Here is a 13,924-nt window from a genome sequence, read left to right as displayed (position 1 = left end):
CCCTAGAGCACCTGTTGAGATTAGAGAATTACTGCTTGTTAAGACTGTGTAAATAATTCAATATCCATAGGCCAGCCATAGTTATAGTAAGACTGATTTGCTGAAATTGACTGTTCAGATATCTTTCATACCATAGGGTATAGAAAATAAATAATTAAACTGGAATTTTTTGTTAACCTTTTTATATTTCTTGTAGAGCTATTTAGTAGATTGGAAACTATAGGTGAACAGACATCTTTAAATGTTGAACTGGCTGTCATTACAGGTGAATCAAATGCCCAGATTAGCAGACTCACTGACGAGCTTTCCACAAAGTCAGAGGAGATCATACATTACCAGGAGCAGGCCTCTACTTTGCTGTTACAAATTGTTGACCTTCAGCACAAACTGAAAGAGGTATATGTGTTGGCATGGTTTTAGCATTTATCCCATTAAATTAGCCTGACTAGGAGTGCCATTAGAATAACTACACTGGATAGTTACCAGTGACATAAGATGGACACCAAGAAATGTTTTCTTTTGGGAAGGATTGTGAAAAGATCTGCTTAATAATTAACTGTTCAGTTCCACAATGTCTCTGGGATGCGTCGAGCCCACCTTATTGACTTTTTATGCAAAAACATCTAAATGATTTGCATTCTATTTTTCTTTGATTTAGAGGAAAGTTGGTGTCAGAGCTCCACTCTCAGAGCTACCATGAGATATTGTTAGGTTTCAGTTTTCCATTATTTTAAAAAAGCCAGCTTTGAAATTATTTACCTATAATAAATCTCTGGAATGTTTTCAAATATCTTGCACATCGACCCCCTGGTTAATGCACAATTGGGCTAAAATATTGAAAAAATATTTAAGTATATGTAAAATATATATCCCCTCATGCTTTACTCAACAGAGTGCAATCGAAAAGGAGGAACTAAGAATTCATTTACAAGCATCTAAGGAAGCACAGAGACAGTTGACTGCTGAAGTAAGTTATTGTGACTTTATTTCCAACTAATTTTATTTTCTTGAAAGTTTCTTGGTTACTTTTAGTTTGCTTTTGTTTTTTGTGCCTACGTTGCTGTCCCAATAGCCCCAGTATTACAATAAGGAAAAGAGTTGCTTATTTTCTCACAGGTCCCTGTAAATTATTTGATTTTGCAAGGGAAATTGGGTAACACTCTTAACCAAAGCAAATATAATGAGAGAAAATTTACGAAAATCCAGAGCAGCTGGAATCTAGAGCAGCTCTGCATGGCATCCAGTCATCTTCTATCTTTCATTGTCAAAGTTTAACTGAACAATATAACGTTAATAGCTGATTGCGCAAATTGATTTTTTTTTTAACCACTTCAAGTCCGGACACTTTTACCCCCTTCCTATCCAGGCCAATTTTCAGCTTTCAGCGCTGTCACACTTTGAATGACAATTGCGTGGTCATGCAACACTGTACCCATATGAGTTTTTTTAGCATTTTTTTGAGACAGATAAAACTTTATTTTGTTGGTATTTATTCACCACTGGGATTTTTATTTTTTTTTTTGCTATATAAATGAAAAAGTCCAAACATTTTGAAAAAAAGTGTTTTTCTTATAAAATTTTGCAAATAAATAATCTTTCATCATAAATCTTGGCCAATATGTATTCAGCTATCTTTTAGTAAAAAAGAAATAACCCAAATGAATTTATAACCAAAAATTAATATTTTTAACATTTTTATTTAATTTTTTAATATAATTTTTTTTTTTTAACATACTGTCACCCTAGCAGTACAATGTCACCATAGTGATACTGTACTACTTGTGGGGGGCAATGAAGATTTTTTGTGTTTTTACACTGATTGCTTTTACACCCATAATGGCTGTAAAAGCAATAATTTCTCTTTCTCTCTGGCTGCATGAGAAATACTGTGAGAGCTGTGGTTGGTCACAGCTTGTCACATGGTACAAGGCTGTTGTGAATAGCCTTGTACCATGTGATCTCCGTGATCATTCACTGATTTCACAAGCAGGGAAGCAATGATGTCAGAAGTGACATCTTGCTTACTACTATTCATATGATCACTGATTGGCCAATCAGTGATCACATGATCAGGACCTCACACAGAGGTCCCGTACAGCGATCAGATAGCGGTGCCGCGCGCTCCCAGGGAGCATGCACAGGCTAAAATGGTGGGCGCTGTTTATGAACAATAACCCGCTCCTGCACTACTCCCGTCTGGCCGTTTTATATACATGGGCCAGATAGGAAGTGGTTAAAGTAACAAACATGTTATACTTGCTCTGTGCAATGGCTTTGCACAGAGCAGTCCCTATCCTCTTCTTTTTGGGTTCCATGGCGGCAGTCCTGACTCCACCTCCCTGCTGGCTCACTGTCTGTGATTGACAGCAGCAGGAGCCAATGGCTTCAGCTGCTGTGTGAGACAGTGAGGACAGAGAGACCCAGGAGAACCACTGCTCTCATGCACATCCCCAGTTTGGGATGGGGCTCAGATAAGTATAAGGGAGGGGGGGGGGCTGAGGGGCTGCACCCAGAAGGTTATTTACCTCAATGCATATAATACATTAAGGTAAAAAACCTTGAGCCTTTAGAACCACTTTAACGCCTTCATTCCGGCACCTCTTAACCCTTTCAGGGGTTTATATTTCATATTCAAGCTATAGATATATAGTCGATATGGGCTGAAAGTGCACACTCTCAGGTTTTATTTGAAGGTATGTACATCCAAATTGGAGGAAGGGTTTAGGAATTACAGCTCTTAAGAGTAGCCATACCCCCTTTTTCAAAGGGCCAAAAGTATTTGGACTATTGAATCAAAAGCTGTTCCATGGCCAGGTGTGGGCTACTCTTTCGTTATTTCTTCATCAGTTAAGCAGGTAAAAGGTCTGAAGTTGATTCTAAGTTGGTATTTGCATTTGTAATCTATTGCTGTGAACCTACATCATGCGTTCAAAGGAGCTGTCCATGTAAGTGAAACAGTCCATTGTAAGGCTTCAAAAACAAAACAAATCCATCAGAGATAGCAGCAACATTAGTAGTGGCCAAATCAACAGTTTGGTACATTCTGAAGAAAGAAGAACGCACTGGTGAGCTCAGCAACATAAATAGACATGGACGTCCACAGAAGACAACAGTGGTGGATGATCGCAGGATCCTCTCTATTGTAAAAAGAAAAATCTATTCACAACATCCAGACAAGTGAAGGACACTGTCCAGGAGATGGGTGTATCATTGTCAAAGTCTACAATTAAGAGACGACTTCACGAGAGCAAATACAGACGGTTCACCACAAGGTGCAATCCATTTATAAGCCTGAAGAATAGAAAAGCCAGATTAAATTTTGCCAAAAAAAATCTAAAAAATCCAGACCAGTTCTGGAAAAGCATTCTTTGGATGGATGAAACTAAGATTAATTTGTACCAGAATGACGGGAAGAAAAAAGTGTGAAGAAGTCTTGGAACAGCTCATGATCCAAAGCACACAACGTCATCTGTAAAACATGGTAGAGGCAGTGTGATGGCATGGGCATGCATGGCTTCCAGTGGCACTGGGTCATTGGTGTTTATTGATGATGTGACAGAATACAGAAGCAGCCAGATGAATTCAGTGTTTAGAGATATACTGTCAGCTCAGATTCAGCCAAATGCAGCAAAGTTGATTGGACGGCGCTTCACAATACAGATGGACAATGATCCAAAACACAGTGCAAAAGCAACCCAGGAGCTTCTGAAGGAAAAGCCGTGGAATATTCTACAATGGCCGAGTCAATCACCTAATCTCAACCCAATTGAGCATGCATTTCACTTGCTGAAGGCAGAACTAAAGGCAGAAAGACCCCAGAACAACCGAAGACAGGTGCAGTTAGAGCCTGGAAAAGCATCAGAAAGGAGCAAACGCAGTCTTTGCTAATGTCCATGGGTTCCAGACTTCAGACAGTCATTGCCAGTAAAGGATTCTCAACAAAATATTAAAAATTAACATTTTATTTATGATTATATTCATTTGTCCAATTACATTTGAGCCCCTGAAAATGGAGGGTATATAAATATAGTTGTAGTTCCTAAAATTTGTACTTGATATTTATTTTCAACCCCTTGAATTGGCTGAAAGTCTGCACTTCAAATTAATTTGGATTGTTTGGACCTAACTGTAGCTAAAAAGGGGGGAGGGGTGCAACAAAGAGATGTAGGCACACGGCACATTATTTTTGTACCCCTCCTGGGGGTCTGCTCAAGTCTTAGCTTGCAAACAAAAATCCTCTGACAAACCAGAATGCTTAGTTGTTGGGATAAGAGTCATAGCTTCACCCTAGAGAGGTGATGTATTTACCAAAAATTCAAGATTGTTTGACAAAAATTATTTTAGTGAAATATTTTAAATGGGGCTATATTATGACAATTTTCCAGTAGTACAAACTTTATTAGTGCAGGGTAATTTTGTCTCTTAATATTTTATGGTTTCATGTACTTAAAGAATATTTTTTTTTTCCTCCCTGTTTAATCTTCCTTTTTTTGGGTTCATTGGCAGTATAAGCACCATTGGGTACATGTCTTACTTATAAGAGAAGATCCTCTTTTAGTCAGTGAATAGTTCCCAGAGTTCTGTATCCTGCAATGAATGCAAGAAAAAAAAATGTAGTTTGAATAACTATGTAGCTTTTCCTTACAGCTTCACGAATTACAAGATCGCAATGCAGAATGTCAGGGGATACTGCAGGAGACTCAGGATGAATTAAAAATGCTGCGGTGCAAAGCCAGTCCTTCTGCACTTCTTAGGAGACCCCAGTCATGCAGTGTTTTCCCTGTGGTAAGATCACTTTACTGCTAAACAGCACCCCACTTATCTACGAAGATCATAGATACAGTAAAATTTATCTTAATTTGTATATGCTTTATTAACTGAATTTGTTCTTTTAACCTAAAGTAATTTTCCTATTTATCATTCAGTAATTAACAAAATATCCCATAGGTGTGCAATTGGTAACGTGTATCTCTAGCCAATTCTTTTTTGGATAGAGTACAGAAGGATTCAAACTTCTGTCATTTTGTTTCTGCTTTCCGGGCCTCTGTTAGAGAGATTTCCCCTCACTTACTGTCACAGTAGTTTCACAAGAAGGAAAGTGAGGGAAAATCTGCAACTGTGACTCAAACAGCAATAAAAAGCTGAGAGGTGTTCTGGCCTTCTCATATTTTATAGAAAATACATTTTATTTGATGGAGACTTTGCCTCACTTTCTGTTTGGTAAAACTGTTGTCATATTCTGATGTATATTCTTTTCTGTTAGGATTCTTTGGCAGCAGAGATTGAAGGTACTATGCGGAGAGAACTGAGTTTGGAAGAAGATTCAAACTTTGGAGAAAGAAAGTAAGACATTTTCTGATTAACCCATTATATCTCATAACAATATTAGAGAACAGTGTGATACTTGTGCAGTTAAAAATCCAGGTATTTAGTAAGTAAGCCACTGTTCATTATCAATAATACACATATCAGAAACAAAAAGGCAGAAACGGGTGGCCCTAGACAGTTTGTTTTTTTGCAGACACTGTGCTGGGAGTATAGGTGGGGAGCTAGGTCCTTGACCCTGAATCCCATGTCAAAATAAAAGATAAAACATACTGAGAAATGCTTGGTCAGAAAATGGAAGATGCCATGTTAAATAGAGATGAGCGAATCGAACTTGGCGAAGTGGAATTCGTTTCGAAGATTAGGAAAAATTTGCGCCGAATCCAAAAATTAGCAGACTTCGGATGCGCGAATCGAAATTTTCCAAAAATGGCGGCGACATGTGTAGCGACGGAGCGGGGATCTCTGGGAAGGCGCGCAGACAAGGCGCGCTGACCCATAATGCATTCATTCATGACATGTGATCGCATTAGCCAATCAGCAGCCAGCCAGCCAGCACTGTGTAATGGTCGAGCTATAAATTGCGGCCATCTTAGAATTCTCCATTAGCCTCCGGTCATTCAAGAGAGACAGACCTCTCTGTATTAGGGACAGAGTTAGGGCCAAAGAGACTTTAGGGCCACAGAATCGTTACTTAGGGACACAGAATTGTTACTCAGGGACACAGAATTGTTACTCAGGGACACAGAACTGTTACCCAGGGACACAGAATTGTTACTGAGGGACAGACACAGAATTGTTACTGAGGGACACAGAATTGTTACTGAGGGACACAGAATTGTTACTGAGGGACACAGAATTGTTACTCAGGGACACAGAATTGTTACTGAGGGACACAGAATTGTTACTCAGGGACAGACACAGAATTGTTACTGAGGGACACAGAATTGTTACTGAGGGACACAGAATTGTTACTGAGGGACAGACACAGAATTGTTACTGAGGGACAGACACAGAATTGTTACTGAGGGACACAGAATTGTTACTGAGGGACACAGAATTGTTACTGAGGGACACAGAATTGTTACTGAGGGACACAGAATTGTTACTGAGGGACACAGAATTGTTACTGAGGGACACAGAACTGTTACTCAGGGACACAGAACTGTTACTCAGGGACACAGAACTGTTACTCAGGGACACAGAACTGTTACTCAGGGACACAGAACTGTTACTCAGGGACACAGAACTGTTACTCAGGGACACAGAACTGTTACTCAGGGACAGACACAGAATTGTTACTCAGGGACACAGAATTGTTACTCAGGGACACAGAATTGTTACTGAGGGACACAGAATTGTTACTGAGGGACACAGAATTGTTACTCAGGGACAGACACAGTAACAATTCTGTGTCCCTCAGTAACAATTCTGTGTCCCTCAGTAACAATTCTGTGTCCCTCAGTAACAATTCTGAGGGACACAGAATTGTTACTGAGGGACACAGAATTGTTACTGAGGGACACAGAATTGTTACTGAGGGACACAGAATTGTTACTCAGGGACACAGAACTGTTACTCAGGGACACAGAACTGTTACTCAGGGACACAGAACTGTTACTCAGGGACACAGAACTGTTACTCAGGGACACAAAACTGTTACTCAGGGACACAAAACTGTTACTCAGGGACACAAAACTGTTACTCAGGGACACAAAACTGTTACTCAGGGACACAGAATTGTTACTCAGGGACAGACACAGAATTGTTACTGAGGGACACAGAATTGTTACTGAGGGACACAGAATTGTTACTGAGGGACACAGAATTGTTACTGAGGGACACAGAATTGTTACTGAGGGACACAGAATTGTTACTGAGGGACACAGAATTGTTACTGAGGGACACAGAATTGTTACTGAGGGACACAGAATTGTTACTCAGGGACAGACACAGAATTGTTACTGAAGGACACAGAATTGTTACTGAAGGACACAGAATTGTTACTGAGGGACACAGAATTGTTACTGAGGGACACAGAATTGTTACTCAGGGACAGACACAGAATTGTTACTCAGGGACAGACACAGAATTGTTACTCAGGGACAGACACAGAATTGTTACTCAGGGACAGACACAGAATTGTTACTCAGGGACAGACACAGAATTGTTACTGAGGGACACAGAATTGTTACTGAGGGACACAGAATTGTTACTGAGGGACACAGAATTGTTACTGAGGGACACAGAATTGTTACTGAGGGACACAGAATTGTTACTGAGGGACACAGAATTGTTACTGAGGGACACAGAATTGTTACTGAGGGACACAGAATTGTTACTGAGGGACACAGAATTGTTACTCAGGGACACAGAACTGTTACTCAGGGACACAGAACTGTTACTCAGGGACACAGAACTGTTACTCAGGGACACAGAACTGTTACTCAGGGACACAGAACTGTTACTCAGGGACACAGAACTGTTACTCAGGGACACAGAACTGTTACTCAGGGACACAGAACTGTTACTGAGGGACACAGAACTGTTACTGAGGGACACAGAACTGTTACTGAGGGACACAGAACTGTTACTGAGGGACACAGAACTGTTACTGAGGGACACAGAACTGTTACTCAGGGACACAGAACTGTTACTCAGGGACACAGAACTGTTACTCAGGGACACAGAATCGTTGAATTAAAGAGTATGTCAGACAACACGCAGAGGAGTGGCAGAGGAGGCAATGTTTCAGGAGCGAGCAGACGTGGCAGCAGAGGAAGGGGTCGAGGCAGCACTAGTCGCAGCCAGAGGCCAGTGCTCCCGGTGTCATCCAGCGGTCGTGTCTCCACCGACAACCCTGCCGTCATCGATTGGTTGGCTCGGTCGTCTTCCTCTTCCCAGGTCACCTCTGACACCTACAGCCAACGGTCGGTGGGTACGTCAGACACAACCGTTAGTTGGCATGGCCCGGGAGCAAGCCCACTGAAATCACGTGTCCTCTACCTGCCCCTGTCCTTTGGTGTTCCCTCACCAAGCGAAGTATCGCATGCTGTGGGCTCAGCCCCACTGTACAGTGAGGAAGAGCTAACAGAGGGCGGTCAGGAACGGGGGGAGACATCCGCCTCTTCAGCAGCCAGGCGAAGAAGTACTGGCGAGGAGAGTGGCTCGGTAGCCGGTCTAGAGACAGGTCTGTCTCCTGACCCACACGCATCCGAGGGGGCTAGTAGTGAGGCGGAGACCCTAATTGATGATGATGAGGCTGATCGCACTTGGCAGCCTCGTCGTCATCAGGCTATTGCTTCCGCATCATCAGGAGAAGAGGGTGCCAGCTTAGCAGCGAGCAAAACAGTCGGTGGGTTGCCCAGGAGGCAGCAGGGTCGCAGCAGTGTCAGTGGAGGCAAACGGCCACGGAGTAGAGCACCAGCTCCACTGCAGCCTACCACCACGGCCAGTAGTGGTGCCGGTGTGCACGGAGGAAAAAGCACTCAGCCAGTGAGGAGTAGCGGGGGCAAAGTTTCCTACTCGGCGGTGTGGCAATTTTTCGTCAAGCCGCCCGAGGAAGTAAACGTAGCCGTATGTCGACTATGTGGCCAGAAAGTCAAGCGTGGCCAGAGGGCCCATGTCTCCATCGCCACACTCTGCCATGTGCCACTTTCAGGTCTCCTCACACTGCTGGTGGGTTCCATTTTGTCATAGGGTGCTGGCAGATTACGGGCCTCCCATTGCTGCTGCCAGGCCCGTAATCTGCCATGGGCCCCCGTACCGCCTCCTCATGCTGCTGCCAGGTCCAGAGTGTCTCATGGGTCCCTGTACGGCCTCCCATTGCTGCTGTCTCCATCGCCACACTCTGCCATGTGCCACTTTCAGGTCTCCTCACACTGCTGGTGGGTTCCATTTTGTCATAGGGTGCTGGCAGATTACGGGCCTCCCATTGCTGCTGCCAGGCCCGTAATCTGCCATGGGCCCCCGTACCTCCTCCTCATGCTGCTGCCAGGTCCAGAGTGTCTCATGGGTTCCTGTACGGCCTCCCATTGCTGCTGTCTCCATCGCCACACTCTGCCATGTGCCACTTTCAGGTCTCCTCACACTGCTGGTGGGTTCCATTTTGTCATAGGGTGCTGGCAGATTACGGGCCTCCCATTGCTGCTGCCAGGCCCGTAATCTGCCATGGGCCCCCATACCAACTCCTCATGCTGCTGCCAGGCCCGTAATCTGCCATGGGCCCCCGTACCGCATCCTCATGCTGCTGCCAGGTCCAGAGTGTCTCATGGGTCCCTGTACGGCCTCCCATTGCTGCTGTCTCCATCGCCACACTCTGCCATGTGCCACTTTCAGGTCTCCTCACACTGCTGGTGGGTTCCATTTTGTCATAGGGTGCTGTATGGCCTCCGATTGCTGCTGCCTCCACCGCCACACTGTGGCTCCACACTCTGGTTTTGGCCCCGTGACTGCCCAAATGAGTGAAGTGTGCGGTGATTCTAAGATCGACGGCACTCATCTGCATGTCATACTGACTGACAGTATTATTTCTCTTCCCCAGCAGACTCCAAGGGCATTTAAATTAAAGGTACAGTGTTCTGCACTAATATAAAGGCTCTCTGAAGCCTAGAAACACCCTTTTTATAAGTTAAATTCGCAGCGAATATATTCGCCTCAAATCGAATTTATTCCTCGAATTCGCCGAATAAGCCGAATCGAATTTTTGAATACTTCGCTCATCTCTAATGTTAAACAGAAAATGTTCATGATGTAAATATTACACGGACTGTAGCCTTTTTTTATGCACAAGCTTACAGCACTCAGTGGTCAGAAGTATGTACAGTGTCTCTTACATTGCTGATTGGCAAGTGCAGAAATCAGTTCTATATTTGCTGTCCTTGTGCATAAAAATAAACCATTGTTGCCAACATCTGAACAGAATTAGGAGCAACACTTTAAAGCAGGGATGGGCAATTAATTTTCTAAGGGGCCACATGAGAAACTGGGACTGTTGTGGAGGGCTGGACTAAAGTTTAGTGTATAATAAAGAAACTATTTTGAATAAACCAGCTTTCTTAGGTGAACAACACTGGACTGGGAAGGTCCTTCACCCCTTAACACCAGCGCCTCTTAGCCTTCAGGAGGCTTCTGATTCCAGGAGGCAAGACAGGGTTTCTGATCATGTGATCACTGTGATTGGCTGTCACATGTTCGGAAAGCTCTGTGTCGCAAGTAGAGATAGCGAGCCTTTCATTAGCCGTCGTTAACTGTGTCAGGTACATGCTCTCGGCACAGCTCTGTTTACATTATGGTCCGCATATATGCGGCCTTTCAGTGTTCAGGCCCACCCGCTGAGAGGCCGGATATATGTCTACAGCCGGCGGCAACAGGTTAAGTATGTAAACCTAAAGAACAAACACCTGGAGCTAGGAATAATAAGTACAACTGCTCATGAAATAGTATGCATACTCTTGATTATTAGAGGGAGTAATGTCCACTGATGATCTTCTGGTCACAATGTTGGTGTAGGGTAGACTGGTAAAAGCAGTGAGGGAGCTGACTGGCACAGTGGTTAATTAACTGATCTGCCATTCTGAATGCCAATGTGTGACTGACAGGCTTCGGGAGATAGCTGGCAGTGGCAGAGCTACAAGCACTGTGACTGGAAGGAGAGGATCTGAGATTGTTAGAGGAATTCTGCAGATCCTGACCTGGAGTGAAGAACAGATGCATGGCTCCTGGGGTTTGCAGTTTGCAGGCACTAACACAGGAAGAATTTGGCTGGATAGCGGGAGAGCGTTGGCAGTCTCCTAGGCAATGCTCTAATGCCAGAACTGCGCCTCCCTGCTCATCCTTTATTTTCAGCTCTACAGCTGTCCACACGGACACCTGTCAGCATGAATCTCTGCGTTCAGCTTCCTCAGAGAGGAATGCTGACAGTGGAGGCATCACAGACTGGATAGAGAAAGCCAAAGAGCTGCATGTGGCCCTGCCCACGTCTGGACAAGTAGTAAGCACTAGCTATAACTCTCAGAATTGGTACTTAGTAGGACAGGAAATCACTGTGCCTGATAGAGCAATGCAGCATCATTGAAGGCAGTGTGCTGGAACGCATAGCTTTCCTTGCACTTTTTGTTTGTGGAGGCAGCAGGGACCCACTGGATTATCCTATGGCCCTCTGGAGGTTCAGCCCCAGCCTGATGGTAGCCGCCGGAAGTGCTTTAGGAGTGTTTGATGAAATTTTGGGGGTGCTATAGCACTTCCAAGCACCCCCCTGGTACTGCTCCTGTGCAAAAAGCAGAAAATTCCATTTCTTGTATATGTTAGTTTAAGAGTATTTTTTATTTTATTCCACATACCTTCTTAATTTTTTTTTAAGTATTTTTTATAGCTTTTAAAAAGGTTCCAATGCTGTTTCACGGATTGTTTTAGGAGCAGATATAAATACCTCTTGTAAGATCTTTTTGTCGGAATGTCTGAAAAACCTTCAACCATTTTTGATGAACCCTTTGTCCATTCTGTGTATTCATACATCAATGTTTTCTGCATTCAATCTGCACCTTTTTCTGGTGTGTTGGAATATAGCAAGTAAGTAGGAATTATTGCACTCTCCACTAGAGTAACTTATAGGCAAGTGTTAAACAATAAGTGCTGATCATATGACGTTAGTTTATGTCTGTTTTATGGAGATAGTATAGATTTCTACAGCTGTTGAAGGTCACCAAAATAAGTTAGCTGGCTAAAATATTTTACTATCCTGGGCCTCACAAAATTAGGAGACAATTCCATGTTTTCTTTTTTTTATTGATCGCTCATGCAGAAAATAAATTTGACTTTTTCTTGTTAGGAGGCAACCAAAACGGGTGTTTGATACAGTGAAAGTGGCGAATGAACTGCGCTGCCGATCTTCTGTTGCATCGATACCTGGCTCCAACCGTTCTGGAGTAGTGATGACTGCCCTTCCTTTTGAATCTGGGGCAAAGTTTGAGCAGAACAAGCCTAATGTCTATCCAACTGAACAAGGCACAAAGGAGAAGTAAGTGAGAAACAAAGTGTTAAGTTATTTCTGTGCCTGTATGATGTATGATTTCTGTGGCGGTCTTTTAAAACCTACTCTAAAATGTTATGGATATAGAAGACATGAAATTAAATGCAGTGATTTAACTAATGGTGGCCAAGAGATGGGTTGCAGCATACATTTTGTTCCAAAGTAAACTGTAATTGAAGCTGTCAGAGGTATGACCATTTTCCATCTCCTCTTTCAGGTGAGTGTAGTGCTGCATAGTGGTTATCATCCCACAATGCCAAAACTATACATTTTCTAAGTCCACTGAAAACAATGCTTTCTCTGTGTGAAATATACCCTATATCTTAGTTGCTAAGCAGGGAGGCCAAGTGATTGCAGTGAAATACAAAGCTCCCAAAGGTATCTAGCCTTGAAATCCTTATTTAATGCTGTAACAAATTTATGAAGAGTGAGCATGTAAAATGAAAGTGAACAATGGACGTCAAACTCCCCTTCAACATCCTGGAGCTCAGAACAATAAAAAAGACTCTGCAGTTCTGGACCCCCCTTCTGCAAAGACAGCCATTCAGGGTGTAGTCCAACAATGCTATGCCCATGGCCTACATCAATTGTCAAGGGGGCATCAGATGTTATGCAGCATTGAAGGAAGCAAGTCTAACAATGTCATGAACAGAGGCTCATTGTCAAGTGATCCCTGCAGTCCACATCCCAGAGTAAAAAACTGAAAGCAGATTACCTCAGTTGCAGCTGCCTTGGTCCTTCACCCAGACTTGTTCAACATGGTATGTCAAAGATAAGGTACACCAGATGTGGACATTCTGGCCTCCAGATTCAACAACAGACTACTTCTGTTGTGTCTTTCTGTTTAGCACTGACATCACATGCCTTAATAATCTCCTGGTCTCAGTTCAGCCTAATCTGTGCCTCCCCCCAGTGTGAATTCTACCTCATTTGCTCCAATAAGATGGAAGAGGAGAAGAATCCAGTGATTCTCATTGCCCCAGATTTGCCCAGTAGAACCTGATACACAGACATACTCAGACTTCTAGCAGACAATCCCTTGCCTCTTCCCGCCAGGCCCGCTGCCTTCAGGGCCTTCTGTTCTATCCTGCTTCTTAGCCTCTGGCTTTAACAGCATGGCTGTTGAATCACAGGTCTTTAGAGACAGAGGGGTGTTTGAGACTGTTATTCTTATCTTGCAAAAAGTATGTACCATTTCCAGAAAGATCTGCCATCATACCTGGAAATCCTTTTTTGCCTGGTGTGAACACCGACACATATTCTGTCTTTTCTACAATTAGGTCTTGACCAGAACTTTGCCTTAAGCACTCTGAGAGGACTGGTTTCCACATTGTCCATTTATTTTCTAAAGCCACTGGCTTCGATCTCCATTTTCAATACTGTTATTCAAGGTGTATCCCACATCAAGGCCCCGTTGTACCATCCTGCACTTCCTTGGAATCTCAACATGGTTTTCTCTGCCCTGCAGAAATCACCCTTTGAACCTATCCGGAATATCCCCTTAGATGATCTCTCGTGCAAAAGGTCCCTTTTGGTCACTTACACATCTATCTGACATGTCTCTGAGTT

General features: G+C 43.3%; 1 protein-coding gene across 3 annotated transcripts in view; it reads left to right on the top strand.

The window, feature by feature from the left end:
- Positions 1 to 13,924, top strand: part of TRAK2 (trafficking kinesin protein 2) — a 114,759-nt gene that overhangs the window by 87,179 nt on the left and 13,656 nt on the right. For all 3 annotated transcript variants that reach the window (XM_089670381.1, XM_089670372.1, XM_089670393.1), the window contains 5 exons: positions 266 to 396; positions 893 to 967; positions 4,648 to 4,785; positions 5,264 to 5,343; positions 12,155 to 12,343. In XM_089670381.1, coding sequence (XP_089526507.1) covers positions 266 to 396; positions 893 to 967; positions 4,648 to 4,785; positions 5,264 to 5,343; positions 12,155 to 12,343 — 613 coding nt within the window. The remainder of the gene's footprint in view (positions 1 to 265; positions 397 to 892; positions 968 to 4,647; positions 4,786 to 5,263; positions 5,344 to 12,154; positions 12,344 to 13,924) is intronic.

This window comes from Staurois parvus, unplaced genomic scaffold, assembly GCF_062004578.1.
Source record: "Staurois parvus isolate SC_StPar_1 unplaced genomic scaffold, SC_StPar_1.0 ptg000011l, whole genome shotgun sequence".
Lineage (NCBI taxonomy): Eukaryota > Metazoa > Chordata > Amphibia > Anura > Ranidae > Staurois > Staurois parvus.
The sequence above is the reverse complement of the archived record's forward strand: the minus strand, read 5'-3'. Positions and strand labels throughout refer to the sequence as shown.